General features: G+C 39.8%; 2 protein-coding genes across 2 annotated transcripts; one reads left to right on the plus strand and one right to left on the minus strand.

Annotated features, from left to right (window-relative positions):
- The first annotated feature begins 179 nt into the window (after positions 1–179).
- On the plus strand, positions 180–2313 carry LOC121968130. The gene is made up of 5 exons (XM_042518628.1): positions 180–463; positions 555–660; positions 831–930; positions 1742–1830; positions 1941–2313. The coding sequence occupies exons 1-5, from the start codon at positions 274–276 to the stop codon at positions 2125–2127; spliced, it is 672 nt and encodes a 223-aa protein (XP_042374562.1). The 5' UTR covers positions 180–273; the 3' UTR covers positions 2128–2313.
- A 257-nt stretch (positions 2314–2570) lies between these two features.
- Positions 2571–5900, minus strand: LOC122056150 (rootletin-like). Its single transcript, XM_042617960.1, has 6 exons — positions 5269–5900; positions 4850–4972; positions 4054–4233; positions 3894–3975; positions 3056–3120; positions 2571–2972 (listed from the first exon to the last, which is right to left on the minus strand). Exons 1-6 carry the CDS (start codon positions 5551–5553, stop codon positions 2694–2696), a joined length of 1014 nt encoding a protein of 337 aa, XP_042473894.1. The 5' UTR covers positions 5554–5900; the 3' UTR covers positions 2571–2693.
- Between the last annotated feature and the right edge of the window lie 11245 nt (positions 5901–17145).

Here is a 17145-nt window from a genome sequence, read left to right on the forward strand (position 1 = left end):
GTCAAATAAAATATTTTAAATTATTTTTTTGCGTATTTAATGTTTAAAATTTCAAACTATTTATAAAATATTGACATTTATTTATTTTTTTTCTTATTGATGTAAGGGCAATTTAGACATTTTAAGGAGAAACATTCCCTCAATTTTATTTCTTATTTGTCTATTTAAATTTTGAACTGGCGAATGCGTCGAACAACATAACAATCGCGTGCTCGCTCGCTCGCCAAAGAAGACGAGTCGCCGGCGAAGGAAAAGATCGGCGATTGCCGTGCGATGCCAAGAGACATCTCGGGTTACGTGAAGCTGCTGCGGTCCCTCTCGCAGCCCGTCTTTTCCAGTGGCCGTTCCCCCTCATCCGACGCCGGCGTCGGATCCCGTCGGAGAAGCAGTTCGTCCTATTTCCGCCTTCCCTCCGACGGAATCCTCCGCCTCTCCGTCCTCAAACTGGACGGATCATCCTTCGGTACTCCTCTTCCCTCCCGTTCTCTGCCCTTCTTCCCTTTTTCTTTCGGATTTGTCGACGATTTGTCTGTTTCCACATGCATTGTGGGCAGATGTGCGAGTCGCGAGGACGGCGTCGGTTAGGGATCTCAAGGATGCGGTGGAGGATCTCTTTAGTGAGTTGCGCGAGCCCGAGGACGGGAAAGGCTCTATTTCTTGGTAAATGGAATCCGTTCATCTCCTTTTTCATAACTAGGGTTCTTTCAGCAAATTCCGACCAAGATGGTTCTTTTATGCTCTGGTTTACTATTGCTTGCAAGTACTACGTTTTCAGAACTAGGGTTTATATTGTTTCTTTTAGGGTTCGCTTAATCCACTCCCATTGGCAGGTCTCATGTTTGGGGTCATTTTTGCTTATGCTACAAAGAACATAAGCTAACAGATGACAAGGCGTGTTTGAAGACCTTCCGAATCAACGATGGAGATCAGGTCATCACTGAAACCTGTTCTCGCTTTCCTTCATCTGTAAATTCAGTTTTTCTGGTCGTTAGAAACAAGTATTACGAATGCTTGTTTATTGTTACTGCAAGTCTCATGCTCTTCGGCAAATCATCATTTTCATGGAGAAGCACTTCAACTTCATCCAGTATTTCTTCACTATTGGATTTGTACCCTGTGGATACAGAGCATTCATTTCTCATTGTTCCTCTAAAGATTGATGCTGACTGTCTTGGTATCATTAAATGCAAACTCTAAATTCTTGGCTGAAATTGAAATATTTCTGAGTGATCTTCTCGACTTTCATAATTCATTTTGCTTTTAAAAGACCTGAAACAATATTTGTGTGACAAGACTACCATTTCATATGCAAGCTATTTAGTAATCACAACCATCAACTATGCAAAGACTACCCCATAAATAGGCCATCTTAGGCTTGGTTTTATCTAGGAGAAAGTTAGGAGGGGGGAGGTAGCACAGGGAAAGAATCACAAAATACATATTGATCATATATCATTGATATACTTTTTGTGTTACTTTCTCTTCCCTTCCCTTCCCTTCCCTTCCCTTCCCTTCCTCGTGTGCTTCCTACCTGCCAATGGTAGATGTAGAGATTGTATCGGAATGATATCATGTTTTGTGAAGATGCATCCCTTAGTAATCAGTCCTTGCTCAATATCAACTCATTCCTCTTATGAGTCTAGATCTCGTGTATGGTATTCTTGCCCCTTTTCTGCCTATGGAACCTTAAAAGTTCATTCTTATGTAAACTTTGTTGGTTTTGGCTTTCCTTTTGATGCAGCTGCATTTTATGAGACATCTTTCTCTCAATCAAGTATCAAACAAGAGGAAATCAAGTAATGCCAGAGCTGAACTGGACCAACAGCGAATGTGAGGCTCTAGAAGTCATTCTTTTTCATGGTTATTGATTTAGGGAGCAATGAAACTACTAGCATTGTCCTTTGTTAACCCTGATTATTGTTTATTTTCTCTGGCTGAAGTTCACCAACAGGTTCAAAAGTTCAGGGTGAAGTTTGCGAGGGAGTTGATTCTAGTCCATCTGTAGACAAGAGCAATCAGAGTTTTGGTCGGATTGGATCCGTAGAACTGAAGTTGCATCGTCTATGCCTACTTCGTGGACGGTTTCGCTACTCAAGGCTGAGGACAACTCAGGTAACGGATATTTAGAGAGAAATCACTCTGATAGCCCAGAAATGGACCAAGGGTGCATAAAATTGAACCAAAGCATTTCCTCGATGGAAATAATTTTGTTTTTTCGTAGCACTTTGCCAGTGCAAACAAGGATGTCAATATTAGCGGTAGAAGGTTTCTTTTGTTTCTTGCAATTCCTTAGAAGATTTGAATTTTTCTTGATGATGTTTTGGTCAATCTCTTTAATCGTTACATCTTTTAATAACTTTATGATCCCGATAACACCTCTAAAAGAATTTCACAAAAAGATCACATTAACACTCTGAACCTTAATTCTTTCTCATTAACTCTATGCCATAAGGCTGTACATTGTAAAGGCATTGAAATAGTCACATTGTAAAGGCCTTTTGTTTATTATATGATTTGTAAAGGGCAGAAAGAAGTATAAGAATAAAACTTGATGAAATTGCATTTTTAGGTGAAATGGTAAGAAAAAGATGTGAGTTATCTGAGTGCATTGATGTGGTCATGACAATATCCGATGGAGTATCTAGCACAAACAAAATACAAAGCGTCTCCAGCCAACGATCAGTCAAGGTAATTCATGATGCGATCTTAATAAAGACAATGATTTGAAGGGCCAATATGTACAGAATAAAAGCAGATCTTAGAATCATGAGTTTTTGTTGGCTTTCAGTTCTGCCACCGGTATGATGTGGTCTTCTATGAGACTCAAATGGATAGTCCATTGTAGGTTCAGAACCTAACATGTTCTTTCCGAAGTGGTTCCTTGCGGTGTCTATCTTCCTCTTCAGCGAATTCAATCTCTCCAGCTCTTTCTCTTTAGTTTGTATCTCAGTTAATAATCCTTCTGCTTGAACCTACAACAGAGGGGATGAGAAAAAGGTAATGGTACAGTGATCAAACAAGGTCTCTAGGAAGCTTTTTAGAAGCCAGGACGAACCTGCTTTGAAGTCAATTGTTCAATTATGCTGTGGAGTTGCTTCTCCAGTACCTTCTCTCTTTGAGCTGCAGTCAAAAGAATCATCTTTAGATATATATTTGATTACTCTGAACCCAAAAAAAATTAAGAATCAAGAGAAAAGCCAATAACACGTCGCATTTCAAGTGTGTCATTGTTGTACCTTTATTCCTATACAAACCCAAAACAATTATCATGCAGTTGCCAGCTAAAATCCTGAATATCCCTTTTGCACCACAGTTAAGACATTTTACAATATATAGTTTCTTCATGGACTGTAATACGAGGCAAAAGGCATGCAACGGAAATTAAGTCGGAGGATATGAATCTTTCTTCACTTGAACATAGATTTTAGCTATAGACAGTAAATCTAATACAAGAAAGCTTAGTTTGGCTCATATATCATATCAAGAATGTCTAATGTGAGCATTGGCAAACTCAGAATTCATATTTTGGTTAAAATAAATTTTCAATTTTGTATTTAGGAGGATCATCTTGCTTTGTCGAATGGAGTCTGCAAAAAGCATTTACAAACTTTAGATATTAGCATTATCAAACTTAAAAATCATAAAAGACACGATACTGTTTTTGTTGCTTTCGTTATATTTCAAAGTTAACCTTACTCTTCATTGCAGTTCAAAAGAAATCACATCCTTCAAGGCTGATTTCAACACAAATGTTCATGATACCAGAAAATCTAATCATGAACATACCAGAACAATGTTCCCTAATAATAATTAGCTTAAAGGTGTAGAATTAGAAACATTCAAAAAGACAAACATCTCAGATCATTCTTTAGGATTCTTATGACTGAAAGTACCTGAAGTAGGCTTCTTTGAAGATTCTTGCTGAACCAATGCCCATTCACTCTCCAATCTCTGGACTATCACTTCAATGGAAGCCTTCCAGAAAAAGTAAATAGTATAAAATAATCTGTAATTATGTCATTTCGGATCTATCAAAAGACAACTGAAACTTACCAACTCCCTTTTCTTCTCCTCTAGGTCATTCAGCTTAAAGCTTTCTGATGATTCTATTTCAAGCTGAAACTTTTCTTGGCTAATGGAATCAGCTGACAAGGTATCATGTTGGTTCTTATCCTTGGAAACTAATGCTTTTTCCATCTCAGCTTTCAGATCCTGCTCTACTAACTCCATTTCCTGTTAAAGTATGATGAGTTAACACCGTTGCTTCACAGGCTCTACAACATAACCACATAATCACATGGATGTCTGAATGTTTCGGGAAGGATCATGTTATCAGGTCGAGTCTAATATAGTCAGCTCTAATATAGATTGTGTAAACAAATCTTCCACATTCCTACAAGTCTACAATCTTTGACATGGATATTTCAGACATGAATCCATTTAATAAACAACAAACAAGACGAAGTAAAACAAAGAAGAAACTAATTGAAATGTACTACAAATGTGCTAGTTCAAAAGCAATAACACATTCTATAGCTTCCAACTAGTTCGATAGCTAAACATTACAGAATCAGAGAAGTTCCTAGTAAGTCTTTAAAGACACATTTAATATTGTCTATCAATAGAGATTCGAACTGTTTTTGTTCACTGAATGTGATTTTGAAGTGCATACACATCCCAAATAATTTGGCTAAGATTGAGACCTACGCAAAAGGATGAAGGAAAAGAAACAGTATAACCATGAATTGTGTATACGCTAGCTACTTCACAGAAATGAGAACTGTTTTACAGAAAAGTAGGGAAGAACACTGCATGAAGAATAAAGAAAATAAAGGTTACAATCCCCAACCTTCAGTTTAGTTTGTAGACGGCTAGTCTCCTGCAATTTATCCTGGATCTTCTTTTGGCAATTAGATATTGCCTTTTCATATGCATCATTTTCTTCCTGAAGGGTCATCTCCCGAAGTTGTGCCTATAGAATGTGCAAAAGAATGATTTGAAGAGGGAAACAACAATCAGAAGACTGAGCATCTCAAAACGATAAGAACAGCTATAACAACAAGTATAAATGTGCAGGATCTGTCTCCACATCTTCCTAGAGATTTAGAAAAATATACTATTTCAAATCAAGAATTCAATAGGAAAGAGAAAGGGGGGAAATTGGTAACTATTGCATCGGGATTCTCAGGTAAGATCACAGAGATTGGTGTACGCAAACAGGTGATCAAAATGTGTCTATGCAACGGAGGATGAAGAAGAAGAGGAGACCTGTTCTCGGGTGGTGGAGTGGGCGTTCAATTGGAGGGTGAGGGCGGCGTTGGAGGCGAGGGAGTGGGCATGGAGATCCGGGAGGCGCTGGGAGATGTGTGCGGGAGGGATCCTGAGCCGCAGGTCCTGGATCGACCGCCTCAGCGCCGCCGCCTTGGCGTCAAGCTCCGCCGCATACCCCTGCTGCTCCGCGGTGAATACCACAGGGATCCCCGCCTCCACTCCGCCGTCCCCCTGCCCGCTCCCTCCCACCACGTCCGCCGCCCACGCCAACAGCCCCGCCATCGCGTCCCCTTCTCGATCCTCGAACTCAAACCACAATCATAACTGGAAATCAATAATTTCTAGTCGACTCCACCTAACCAAGCTCTTCAATCTGGCCGATTCACATATATGATAATTCCTACGTGGTTCAACCTAACCAACGTTGAATTGGGTCGTAATTGAATCACACGCATCAATCTCAAGATCAAAATTCTCTGAATCTTCAAAAGACTAATTTCTTCCCTAACATCATCTCTCAATCTTCACTCAGCAAACACAATTGAAACGCAACTATACTGTGCACTCCATCCAGAAAAACTTTATTAAATGGAGCTGGCGAAGTTCATGCCAGGATGTGGCAAATGGACAATGTCAGCATCTTGCGTGATTTATGTGCTAAAGATGTTGACATACAGCCCTAGCTGAATTGACTTTGCTTCTTGACGAACAGTTGGCACACTACGAATCTGTGAAAGCTGCAATGATGATGGCTTTGCTCAATCTCTGGCATTTGCTTTGGTGCGATGACTGATTGTCGAGCACCAATCAAACCTTCCATTGGAAATCCAAGGCAGCAGAATGCAGAAACTGGATCGTCGATTACCTGATTGCATGCTTTAAATCCCTGAGAATATGCTGAGGATATAACTCAGCAATCAAGTGCTTTTACCATCTTCTCCACTCGCTTTCCTTCTCTGTGAATAGAGCTCACTCGGCGAAACCAAAAGCTTAAGCAAGAAGAACAAGAAGAGGAGATGAGCTTTGATAGCAAGTTGCCCTCCGCTGTCGGCGAGAGGCCGTCGGAGATCGCCGACTAACCGTGGCAGTGCAGACTTTGGAGCCAAGGATCGTGGTCGTGGTGATGGCCGGAGTTCCTTTTGGTCCTAACAAGCAACGCCGACCACCGAGCGAAAGAGACGAGCTATTCACCCCCCCTCTAGTTACTTTTGGTCCTAACAAGTGGTATCAGAGCGAGGCCGCTCTTCACCGGAATCATCGCCGAAAGGATCAAGCATAACAAGAAGAGCTAGAGGGTGAAGAAGTTGAAGCAAAATTGTCAAAGTCAAAGAAATTCAAAAGCTCAACTTCTACAATGGAATTCCGAGATGGGCTCGGATTCGACACGAGGGTGGCTCCACCATATACTTCCACGAGCTTCGATTCTTGGAAATCAAGAATCGAAAATTTTCTTATGATGGAGATAGAGCAATGGTTTGCTCTTATGGAAGGCTTCAAGGCTCCAACAAACTCCAAGGGCAAGCTTCTCAAGAAAAGAAAATGGAGCTCAGAGCAAGTCCAAAGGTGCGAGGCAAATGACAAAGTGACCAAGCTTTTGGTAAATTTATTGCCAAGCACCATCCTTTGCAAAATTGGAGAATTTGAAGATGCAAAGGATTTATGGAGCAAATTGGCCAAGCTTCATGAAGAGATCCCCTCCACTGTACAAGAGCAAGAAGTATCCAGAGAGGGTGACTCTTTGGAGCAAGACCAAGAGGAGGACTCCGAGGTTGAGAGATGCTCAACCTCCGAAGAAGAAGCTTCATCCTCAAGGGAATGCATTGAAGGGAACAAGGAGGGAGCATACTCCTTGTTTCATATTCAAGATGGTGAAGCCTCCACCTCTAGGATTGAGGGGGAGCGATCCTTGGTGACACCGGATCAAGAAGAAGGAGAAGCCTCTACATCCGGGTCAAGAGACGAAGAGGAGGAAGAAGATTCTACCTCCACAAGTCAAGAAAAATCAAATGGAGGGGAATCAAGGTCCGATCAAGAGGAAGCTTCCACCTCCGGATCCAAAGGAAAAGATGCCACCCCTACAAGCAAAGGTATAAACATTTCAATTAATAATAAAAATCATATTATATGCTTTGAATGTAGGGAACATGGGCACTACAAGAGCAAGTGTCCTAAATTGGCCAAGAAGAAGGGTCAAGTGGCACAAAAGGGCAAGGTGAAGCCCAAGGAGACCATCCCCGGAACAAAGAAGAGCAAGGAGCACATTGTGTGTTTCTCTTGCAATCAAAAGGGGCATTACCGGAGTCAATGCCCTAAGGGGAAGAAGATGGTCAAGGCTCAAGGAGGAAGCTTAAGTCAAGGGGGAGCCTCTAAGGTAAAAAGGAAGGTAACTTTTATTGAGCCTACCCCTTTACATTATGGTAAAAAGCATGATAGTTCTAATTTTTATCATTTTAATGCAATTTACCATAAGAATAGAAAGCATGAGGGCTTTAAGGAAAAGCATGTGGCCCTATATGCCAAAACTACCCAACCTAAGGTTAGGAAGGTAGATAGACACTTGGGCGGGAACTCTAAGGATTTTATCTACGAGCCTAAAAATAAAAAAGCTCATAAATTTAATGGAAAACCAAAGACTAAGGACTTAATGATAGAAAATCAAGTCTTGAGGTCAAGGCTTGATAAAATGGAAAAGACCCTAAAAAGATTGGAAAATATCCTATTAGGGCAATATGAGCATAACCTAGGTTTAGGGGTACAAAAGCCATCAAATGGCCATAGAGGTTTGGGATACAAACCTAAAGCAAAAAGGGATGTGCCTAGTTATCATAGGGTTCCATATAGTTATGGAACAAACCCTAAGTCTAGAGGTCAAGTCAAGGATATAAGGGAAGATATCCCTAGAAGTATCTTTGCAACCAAAGTGACTAAGACTTCTAAGAAGTCTAAGAAAGTCACTAACAAGGTCACAAGGGAAGCAATCCCTAGAGTTGACCTAGAAAATGTGACCAAGGCTTCTAAGAAGCCCAACAAGGTCACTAGGAAGGTATCTAGGGAAGTTATCCCTAGTGAGTACCTAGAGCATCCAAGGAGCACCAATAGGTGTTGGGTTCCTAGGAGCATCTTCTCTACCCCATAGATAGGTTAGAAAGTGTCAACTCCGATTAGAAGGGTAGTTAACCCAACTTTGAGGAAATTGACACTCAAGGAGCATTTTCAAGATTTTTGTTAACCTTTGAAAATGAAATGGAATTATCATTTACTCTTTGAAAGAGTAAAATGTGCCTAATGGTGAAAAATTGGTTTTTATCTTAAATGGCATAAATTGAGAAAACTTAGAGAAATACCAAGTTGGGATTTTGGTATTCTCTTTAAAAATTTAAGGCAATCCGGGCTTTGATTTACGTGTTTACTCTTGAGGAAAAATGGAATATGCCAACATTTGAGGATATGCTTAATTTTTAAGCGGCATAAACAAATCAAGAGAAATAGAAATGTCAATTTAGGTTTTGGCACTTCTTTGAAGCATTTAGGGCAATCTAGGTTTAACGTTTTAGGTTAAAACAAGTGGAAATAGCTAAGTGGTTAAGGATACTTAGATAGGAAATCTAGGTATATCTTATTTATGCTAAACCTTGCCATGATTGTTTGCCCGTAATATGCCATGACATCATATTTTATTTGTATTTTGCATTCATGACTTATCATAAAAAAAAAAAATACAAAAATACCATGTCATGTCCTACATACATCATGTAGTATAGGAACTTTCCTTTGAAAGCTATTGCATTTTGATGTATGCCATAATATCAATCATGCATTATGTTTTGTTTCCTAAATTTAAGGACAAATGGCATTAGTTAAACAAGTGGCATTTGTTTAACAAGTGAATCAACAAGTAACATCCTTGGTGGATGTTTACCACTCAAAATGCCTAGATAGATATGCATGATCCCTAGAATAGGGCAAAACCAAAATCTCACATCTCACAAAGACCTATAAGATGACTTGTATGTGTTTTAGTGCACATTAGATACAAGTGAGATGTTAGGATGATGAACAAAACTCAATATGTTGATTTAGTGCATTCTTTTGAGTTTTAAGTTCATCAAAACACATAGTTATGTGTTTTCTCATCATTGGGAAAGCTAATGTACAAGTCATGTGCATTAAGCCCAAGGAACATGGTGGGATATTGGTTTTGAAAATGTTTTCAAAATAATTTTGGAAAACCTTGGTGAAGGCTATCTTTTGATAGTAATCACCATTGAATAGATAGACACAAACTTGAAGAAAACACTAAAGTTTTTGCAAGTTCTCAAGTTTGTGTCAATCTTTGAAAATATGATGTATTTTCATAGAAAACTATTTTTCCATGATAAATTATACCCTAAATAATGTCTACACAAATTTTTACGATTTTTGGAATTTTGTAGAATTTTCTAGGGGTTTCTGAAATTGGATGAAATTGAATTTCAGCAATATCAGGCCTCCAATCGATCAGTGGATCGATTGTAGTGCCTCAATCGATCAACCAATCGATTGAGAAGGCATTTCTCGCGAGCAGAAGCTCGCTGGATCGATCAGCCGATCGATCCAAGAAGACTGAATCGATCAGTGGATCGATTCAGCAGGGTTCAATCGATTGGAACCCAACTCCAATCGATTGAAGATGCTGATTTTGGCTGGGAAAGCTTATTTTCAGCATTTTGAACCTATTTTAGTCTAGGAAACCATTCCAAACCCCTGAAAATACATTTGTATACATAAAAAGGGTGTTTTCATGTAGAAAACAAGGATGGAATGGTTAAGGAAGGCTAAGTTGAAGTTTAGATTGAGGTTTGTTTCAAATTTTGAATATTTGAACCTCAAAACTTCTAAAATTGGGTTTCCTAAAGTTTTGGGGATTCCAAGTCATTGTTGGTGCAATGACAGAAGTTACCACCATGTCTTTAGGGGGAGGGACTCTTTAAAGATATGAAAATTATTTTTCATGAACCTTGGAAGGTGGTTAACCTTCCGTTAAGAACATGCTCAAGGTTGAGCATTTGAACTTTAATGGGGAGTGGATATCCTCATTGTTCAAGTGGTTTCAAGTGGATAATGCGCAAGGATGGGCATTTGCCTACATTGGGGGAGAATGCAGGGTTAAGGTTAATGAAGGGTATGAGACCTTCATTATCATGCTGATCACAATGAGTGAAGTTGTGAACGACGATGAGCAACTCTTCAGTGGGAGAGTTTTCAACAAGTGAATCTGTTGATGTGTGCCCAAAAATGGGGCATGGTTTGATGTGTGCCAATAGGGGGAGAATGAAAGGGAGTAAGTTAGGCTTTTATCACCTAGAGGGAGTTTGCCCTTTTAGGGGGAGAATGAAGGGCTTAACTTATGTATTCATTACCTAGTGGCATGAAGAAGGTTTAGGCTATGAGATTAGTCTAACTTACATGTGGTATTGTAAGTGATAGTGTTGGTATTGTCAAACATCAAAAAGGGGGAGATTGTTGGTGCAACATTCCTCAGGTCAAGGTTGACCTGGTTGACCAAGTTTGAGTCTTGGTTTGGATTTCGATGTTTGACAAATGCAAGGTTGATTGAAGAAGAGTCAAGTAGGTCAAGGATGACCGGATACTTGACTGGGAAGTCCTAGTGAGTGAAGCTAGACAGGAGAAAATCCTGGTGAGTGAAGCCAGGTGAAAGACCTAGTGAGTGAAGCTAGGCAATTGGGAAAGTCCTGGTGAGTGAAGCCAGGCAAGAGAAATCCAGATGGGTCAAGGTTGACCAGACATCTGGTGAGAGTCCAAGTAGGTCAAAGGGATTGACCGGATACTTGGCACGAGGAAGAAAAGTCCAAGTAGGTCTTAGGGAGTGACCGTATACTTGGCAAGAAGAGAAAAGTCCAAGTGGGTCAAAGGGATTGACTAGACACTTGGTGAGAGAGTCCTACCTGGTCAAGGGTGACCGGATGCTAGGTCTTATGTACCAACAAGTCATGGTTGACTAGATGTTGGTTTAGGGGGCTTTGGGCTTGGTTTTAGGCAAAAATCAAGATCTGGATTGATCAACCGATTGATCCAGCAGGTTTGGATTGATCCGTGAATTGATCCAGCAGATCTGGATCGATCAGTGGATCGATCCAGAAGATCTGGATCGATCCACCGATCGATCCGGTGAGTCCCCGCGAACAGAACCCCTCTGGATCGATCGGTGGATTGATCCAGAGGTCCCAATCGATCAGTGGATTGATTGGGACGCTGCTGCTTCGCGCGATAAGCGCTGGATCGATCCGTGGATCGATCCAGAAGTTTTTCCAGAGCACATAGGCGCTCTGGATCGATCCGTGGATCGATCCAAAGCCTCCCCGATCGATTGGGAGCATTCCAATCGATCGGGATTCGACCGTTAGCGTCGATTTAAGCCGCAGGCGTTCATTTCCTTCGGCATCTCTTCACCGATTCATTTCAGATCTTCACCAGCTCCTCCACAGCTCTTCTCAAGCTCGAGATCGCCAGTTCTTGAAGGTTCTTGGAGGCTCTTCCAAGTCAAGAGGCGGATCAAAGCAAGAAGAAGAAACTAGGGTTAGGGTTTGTGCACTCATTGTAAGCTTGTATTTCTTTACTACCCTTTCTTCTTCTTGTATTGAGTTTTGTAGGGCTTCTCCGCCCTTGGTAGTTACCATAAAGGAGAGTTTCATTAGTGGAGGGTGTGTGTGTTGGTGTGGATCCTTGGACTAGTCACCTCTTGTGAGGTGGATACCAAGTAAACCAACCGTGTTAGCGTTGTGTGATTTGTTTCTGTATTTTCCGCTGCACATCTTCGAAGAAACAAGCAACGCCGACCACCGAGCGAAAGAGACGAGCTATTCACCCCCCCCTCTAGCTACTTTTGGTCCTAACAAACTCTGGTTGACTTTTACGTCCGGGACCTCTGCTCCGTTTCCGCTTGCTTGGGTGATCTCTGACATCCGGAATAGGGCTCACCCGAACCCATCTTCCGGTCTTCTCGAGCGTGTTTCCCTCCGGCTTCTCGTCCCTCAGAATTGTCGCGTGTCCCTTCTCGTCCACCAGCGTACTCATCCGCAGACTTCGTCCCTCGGTCGCACCCCGTGCCGACCTTCGCGCTAGCTGCGTCTCTTGCTCCCCGAGCAATCTTCCGCTCCGGCTTTCGTACCTCGGAACCACCGCACGCACTTCCTTCTCGTCCGCCGGTGTACTCTTCCGCAGCACCTCGTCCCTCGGACGCACCGCGTGCCGTCCTTCTCGCTAGCTGTGTCTTCCGCTCGAGTACCTATGCTCCTAAGCTCCTGCACACTTAGACACAAGGTTAGAAACAACGCAGGACCTAACTTAACTTGTTGATCACACCAAAACAACCTTGGGGTTCCAACAATTATATCAGGATTAAGAGCACACACTTCCATAATAATAAAGGTCTTGCTTTTATGCAGTCAGTATAAAATGAAACTACCTTAAATGGTCTTGCTCAATACACTCAGAGTGTACTAGTATAATTTTATAGTCAAGATAAACTAATACCAAATTACACTACGACTTATTCTAATGGTTTGTTCTTATCCATCTTAGCCGTGAGCTACTATTTATAATTTATAAGGAATTGATAACATGATCTTCTGTGTGTGACATCACACACCATGTTATCTACAATATAAATTAATTGAACAACTACACTTAGCATATAAATATAGACATTTGACCAATGTGATTCTTTATTTCAAAATAAATATTTACAAAAAGCTAGGCTTTTAGTATACACTCTAACAATACATACATCATGTATCTATAGTATATTTTTCTTTCGAAAATTACTCATTTTGATATATGTCATAAGTCGCCATGCATTATTTTAAAATTTTGTGTAATTAAGGACAATGACATTTACCAACAAGTGTGATAAGGGAACTTATCAACAAGTGACATCTTAGGTGAATGATCAAAATTACAATGCCTAAATAGATATGCATGATTCCTTAGTTTAGGGCAAAATCAAAGTCTACATCTCACAAAGACTATAAGTTGACTTGTATGTGTTTTAGTACATATTAGATACAAGTGAGATGTTAGGATAATGAACTAGACTCAAGATGTTGATTTAGTGCACCCATTTGGATTTTAGCTTTATCAAAACACATAGTTATGTGTTATCCAATCATTGGGAAAGATAATATACAAGTCATATGCATTTAGCCCAAACAACTTGGTTTTGAAAATCATTTCAAAATATTTTAAAAAAACCTTGGTGTAGACTATCTTATGATAGTAATCATCATTGAAAGTTTGACACAAACTAGAGAAAATCATCGAAGTTCTCAAGAGTTTCCAATTTTGTGACAATCTTTGAAAATAAAAATTATTTTCTTATAAAACTATTTTTTCTTGATAATATATGTCTCAAATAATGTCTATAAGAATTTTCATAATTTTTAGAATTTTTAAGAATTATTGAGGTATTTCTGAATTTCGGATAAAATTTAATTTCAGGAAATCAGAAACCCAATCGATCAGCCGATTGATTGGGAGAGTTCAATCTGTTAGCCCAGGTAGGCTGGAGGGAGGGGAGGTGAACTGACTGTTTAAGAAAAACTTTCCTCAACTTTTAACTTAGATTAGTAGTGCAAAAAAAAAAAAGAATAAATGAACAAAAAAAAAAATGAGGCCAAAAGAGTTACTTGGTTACAACCGGGAAGGTTGTTAATCCAAGACAAGTAAACACACTAAAGATCTCTTTCTTTGAAGGAGAAGAAGCCTCTTACACTCGTTGGAAGCTCAAAAAGTAGCTAGGAAATCAATACAGAAGTTGTTACCTATTTTCTAGGTCTAGAGGTCTTTTTATAGCTCCTGTAGAATCTTATATGTGCCTTGAAGGCACCTTCAATAGAGGTTCAAGGCGCCTTCAAGGGATAGAACTTTATCTGTCAAGGATAAAATATTATCCTCGACAACGTTCAAATCTGCCAGATTGAAGGCACCTTCAATCAAGGTTGAAGGCACCTTCTATGTGGGTTGAAGGCGCCTTCAATGCTTCCCACTGAAAGCGCGGAGGCACCTTTAACTCCAATGAAGGCGCCTCCAGCAGCTCCGCAACTCCTTTTTGGCTCTTCTTCTACTCCGTTTGCTAGGGTGATTTCAGCCAACCGGAATAGGGCTCACCGAACCCATTTTTCAGACTTCCTCCCCAACTTCTCGTCCCTCGGACCGCCGCATACGTCCTTCTAGTCCGCCGGTGTATTCTTCTGTAGCACCTCGTCCTTCGGATGCACCGAACCCGTCGACTCTCTCCCGTGTCGTCCTTCTTGCTAGCTACGTCTTCCGCTCGACTTCCTATATTCCTAAGCTCCTGTACACTTAGACACAAGGGTTAAACACTAACAAGACCTAACCTGAGTTGGTCGATCATATCAAAACTACCACGGGGTACCAACAATCTCCCCTTTTTTGATGTGATCAAACCGAAGCTAAGTTAGGGTAAACCAGAAATAAAAAACAGTTATAAAAATATTTTGCAAGTAAAAAATTTTTACAAGTACAAAAATTAAAATTTGTTGTACTACTCTCCCCCTAGACTTAATCTCTTACTACTCCCCCTTTAGATCACATTAAAAATAGGGTACTTTTAAAAGTCTAAGAGTAAAAATGAAAAAAAAATCTAACTATTTTAAAAAGGTAAGAATTAATAAAAAACATATTTAATTAATTTTTAACAGAAAATTAAGGTATTTTCATAATTTCTAAATGTTTAACAATGAGTCAATTAAATACTTATTTCAATAATTGGCTTCCAGGCTATGGTGAGGTACTAGGCCTTCTTGGATATTGGAATAACAACAACTTTTTAGACAAAGTCTCTTAAAAAAAATTAATATTTAATTTACTCTGAAAGCCATTATTAAAAACATTCAATCCAAATATGATTTTGGAACCCAATATAGGTTCCTTCCTATTAAATTAATTAAAAATTTCTTAGGTATGTATTTCTGTGAAAATTTTCTAATCGGACCCTTATGGTATTTAAGGTACCAATTTAATCCATTATATTTTCTAATATATTGAATATTTGAGCATGCATGATTTTTTAAATTTTCTATTTCATTTTTTAAGTTTTAATTTTTATTTTTTATTTTATCAAATTCTTCTAATCGACAAGATTTAACTAGAATTGATTTCAATTCTTTAATTTCTTTTTCAATTTACAGTAATTTTTTGTTAATAGTTTTATAAACTGAAATAACTTGTCAGAAGGAAGAGACCGTACTTGACTTACCTTGTCAATCCCATGATCCGAAGCTCCCCCTGAAGTACTACTTTCTTCCGATGTCGCTCCCCCTTCATTGATGCTTTCGATGCTCATTTCGGACAAGCTTGCTTCGTCTCCTTCTTCTTGGTGGCTTGCCACTAGCGCAAGTTCGACGATGGCTTCAATTTTCGATTCGGATGACATTTCATCCCGCGTCGCCTTCATATTCTTGTACTTATTCGCTTGGGTTGGTTTCTTATTCTTGCTCTTATCCTTGTCTTTTAATTTAGGGCAGTTATCTTTCACATGCCCTTCTTCATTGCAGTGGTAGCATCTTATCCTTCTTTTTCTACCCTGCACTTGATTAAATCTTTTGGTCTTAAATAACTTTTTAAATTTATGTACCATCAGTGTCGTTTCATTATCATCAAGAGAAGATTCTGAATCTTGTTTGTCCACCTTTGCCTTTAAGGCAATGTTATGCTCCTTCTTCGGAGCTGCACACCTCGTTTCATGGACTTCAAAAGTTGAAAATAATTCTTCTAAAGTAGTTGAATCTAGATCCTTAGATATATAATAAGCATCTACTAATGATACTCATTCAGTATTTCTAGGGAATGCGTTAAGAGTGTACCTTAGCGAATCTCGGTTACTTACCTTTTCTTCCAGATTCGTGAGTCTATTGATGAGCTCCTTGATCTTTGAGTGAAGGTGTGCAATGGTTTCACCTTCTTCCAGTTTAATGTTGCTGATATAGTTTTTGAGCAGATCCCATCTCGCGAGTTTCACCTCCGAGGTTCCTTCGTGTAGTTATAGGAATTTCTCCCAGAGCTCTTTTGCAAACTCGTAGACTCCGATCTGGTTGACTTCTTGTGGTGGTAAGATGCTTAGCAAATGGAACTCTGCTTTGCCATTTTCCACGAAATCAGCCTGCTCCTTTTTGGTCAAGTGGTATTTTTCTTTACCTTCGGGTGCTACAAAACCAAATTCCATTATTAAAAGAAAATCAAAATCAGTTTTGAAAAATACCTCCATCTTCTTCTTCTAGTTGGTGAAATTCCTCTCGAACTACGGTGGGTAGATGCTTGATCCGACCATCTCATATGCTTAGTTCGGTGGTTAGTTCTCCTGAAACGAACTTCACTCTGATACCAATTGTTGGCTCAGGTAGGCCGGAGGGAGGGGAGGTGAATTGGTTGTTTAAGAAAAACCTTCCTCGACTTTTAACTTAGATTAGTAGTGAAAAAAAAAACAGAATAAATGAACAACAACAAAAAATGAGGCCAAAAGAATTACTTGGTTACAACCGGGGAGGTTATTAATCCAAGGCAAGTAAAGGCATTAAAGATCTCCTTCTTTGAAGGCGGAGAAGGCTCTTACACTCATTGGAAGCATAGAAAGTAACTAGGAAATCAATACAGAAGTTGTTACCTATTTCCTAGGTCCAGGGGTCTTTTTATACCCCCTGTAGAATCTTATCCATAGCTTGAAGGCGCCTTCAAGAGATAGAACTTTATCTGCCGAGGATAAAACATTATCCTCGACAACGTTCAAATCTGCTAGATTGAAGCCAGCTTCAATCAAGGTTGAAGGTGTTGGATCGAGACGCGCTAGAGGGGGGGGGG

This window comes from Zingiber officinale, chromosome 3B, assembly GCF_018446385.1.
Source record: "Zingiber officinale cultivar Zhangliang chromosome 3B, Zo_v1.1, whole genome shotgun sequence".
NCBI classification, from domain to species: domain Eukaryota; kingdom Viridiplantae; phylum Streptophyta; class Magnoliopsida; order Zingiberales; family Zingiberaceae; genus Zingiber; species Zingiber officinale.

Bases quoted from the DNA above. Each gene is read 5' to 3' on its own strand.
- LOC122056150 (XM_042617960.1), bottom strand. From the start codon at position 5,553: ATGGCGGGGCTGTTGGCGTGGGCGGCGGACGTGGTGGGAGGGAGCGGG. The intron at 4,234-4,849 runs GTTGGGGATTGT...ATACTTTAACAG, and splicing joins GTCTACAAACTAAACTGAAG to GAAATGGAGTTAGTAGAGCA. The intron at 2,973-3,055 runs GTTCGTCCTGGC...CCTCTGTTGTAG, and splicing joins AACAATTGACTTCAAAGCAG to GTTCAAGCAGAAGGATTATT.
- LOC121968130 (XM_042518628.1), top strand. From the start codon at position 274: ATGCCAAGAGACATCTCGGGTTACGTGAAGCTGCTGCGGTCCCTCTCG. The intron at 464-554 runs GTACTCCTCTTC...CATTGTGGGCAG, and splicing joins ACTGGACGGATCATCCTTCG to ATGTGCGAGTCGCGAGGACG. The intron at 661-830 runs GTAAATGGAATC...TCCCATTGGCAG, and splicing joins GGGAAAGGCTCTATTTCTTG to GTCTCATGTTTGGGGTCATT.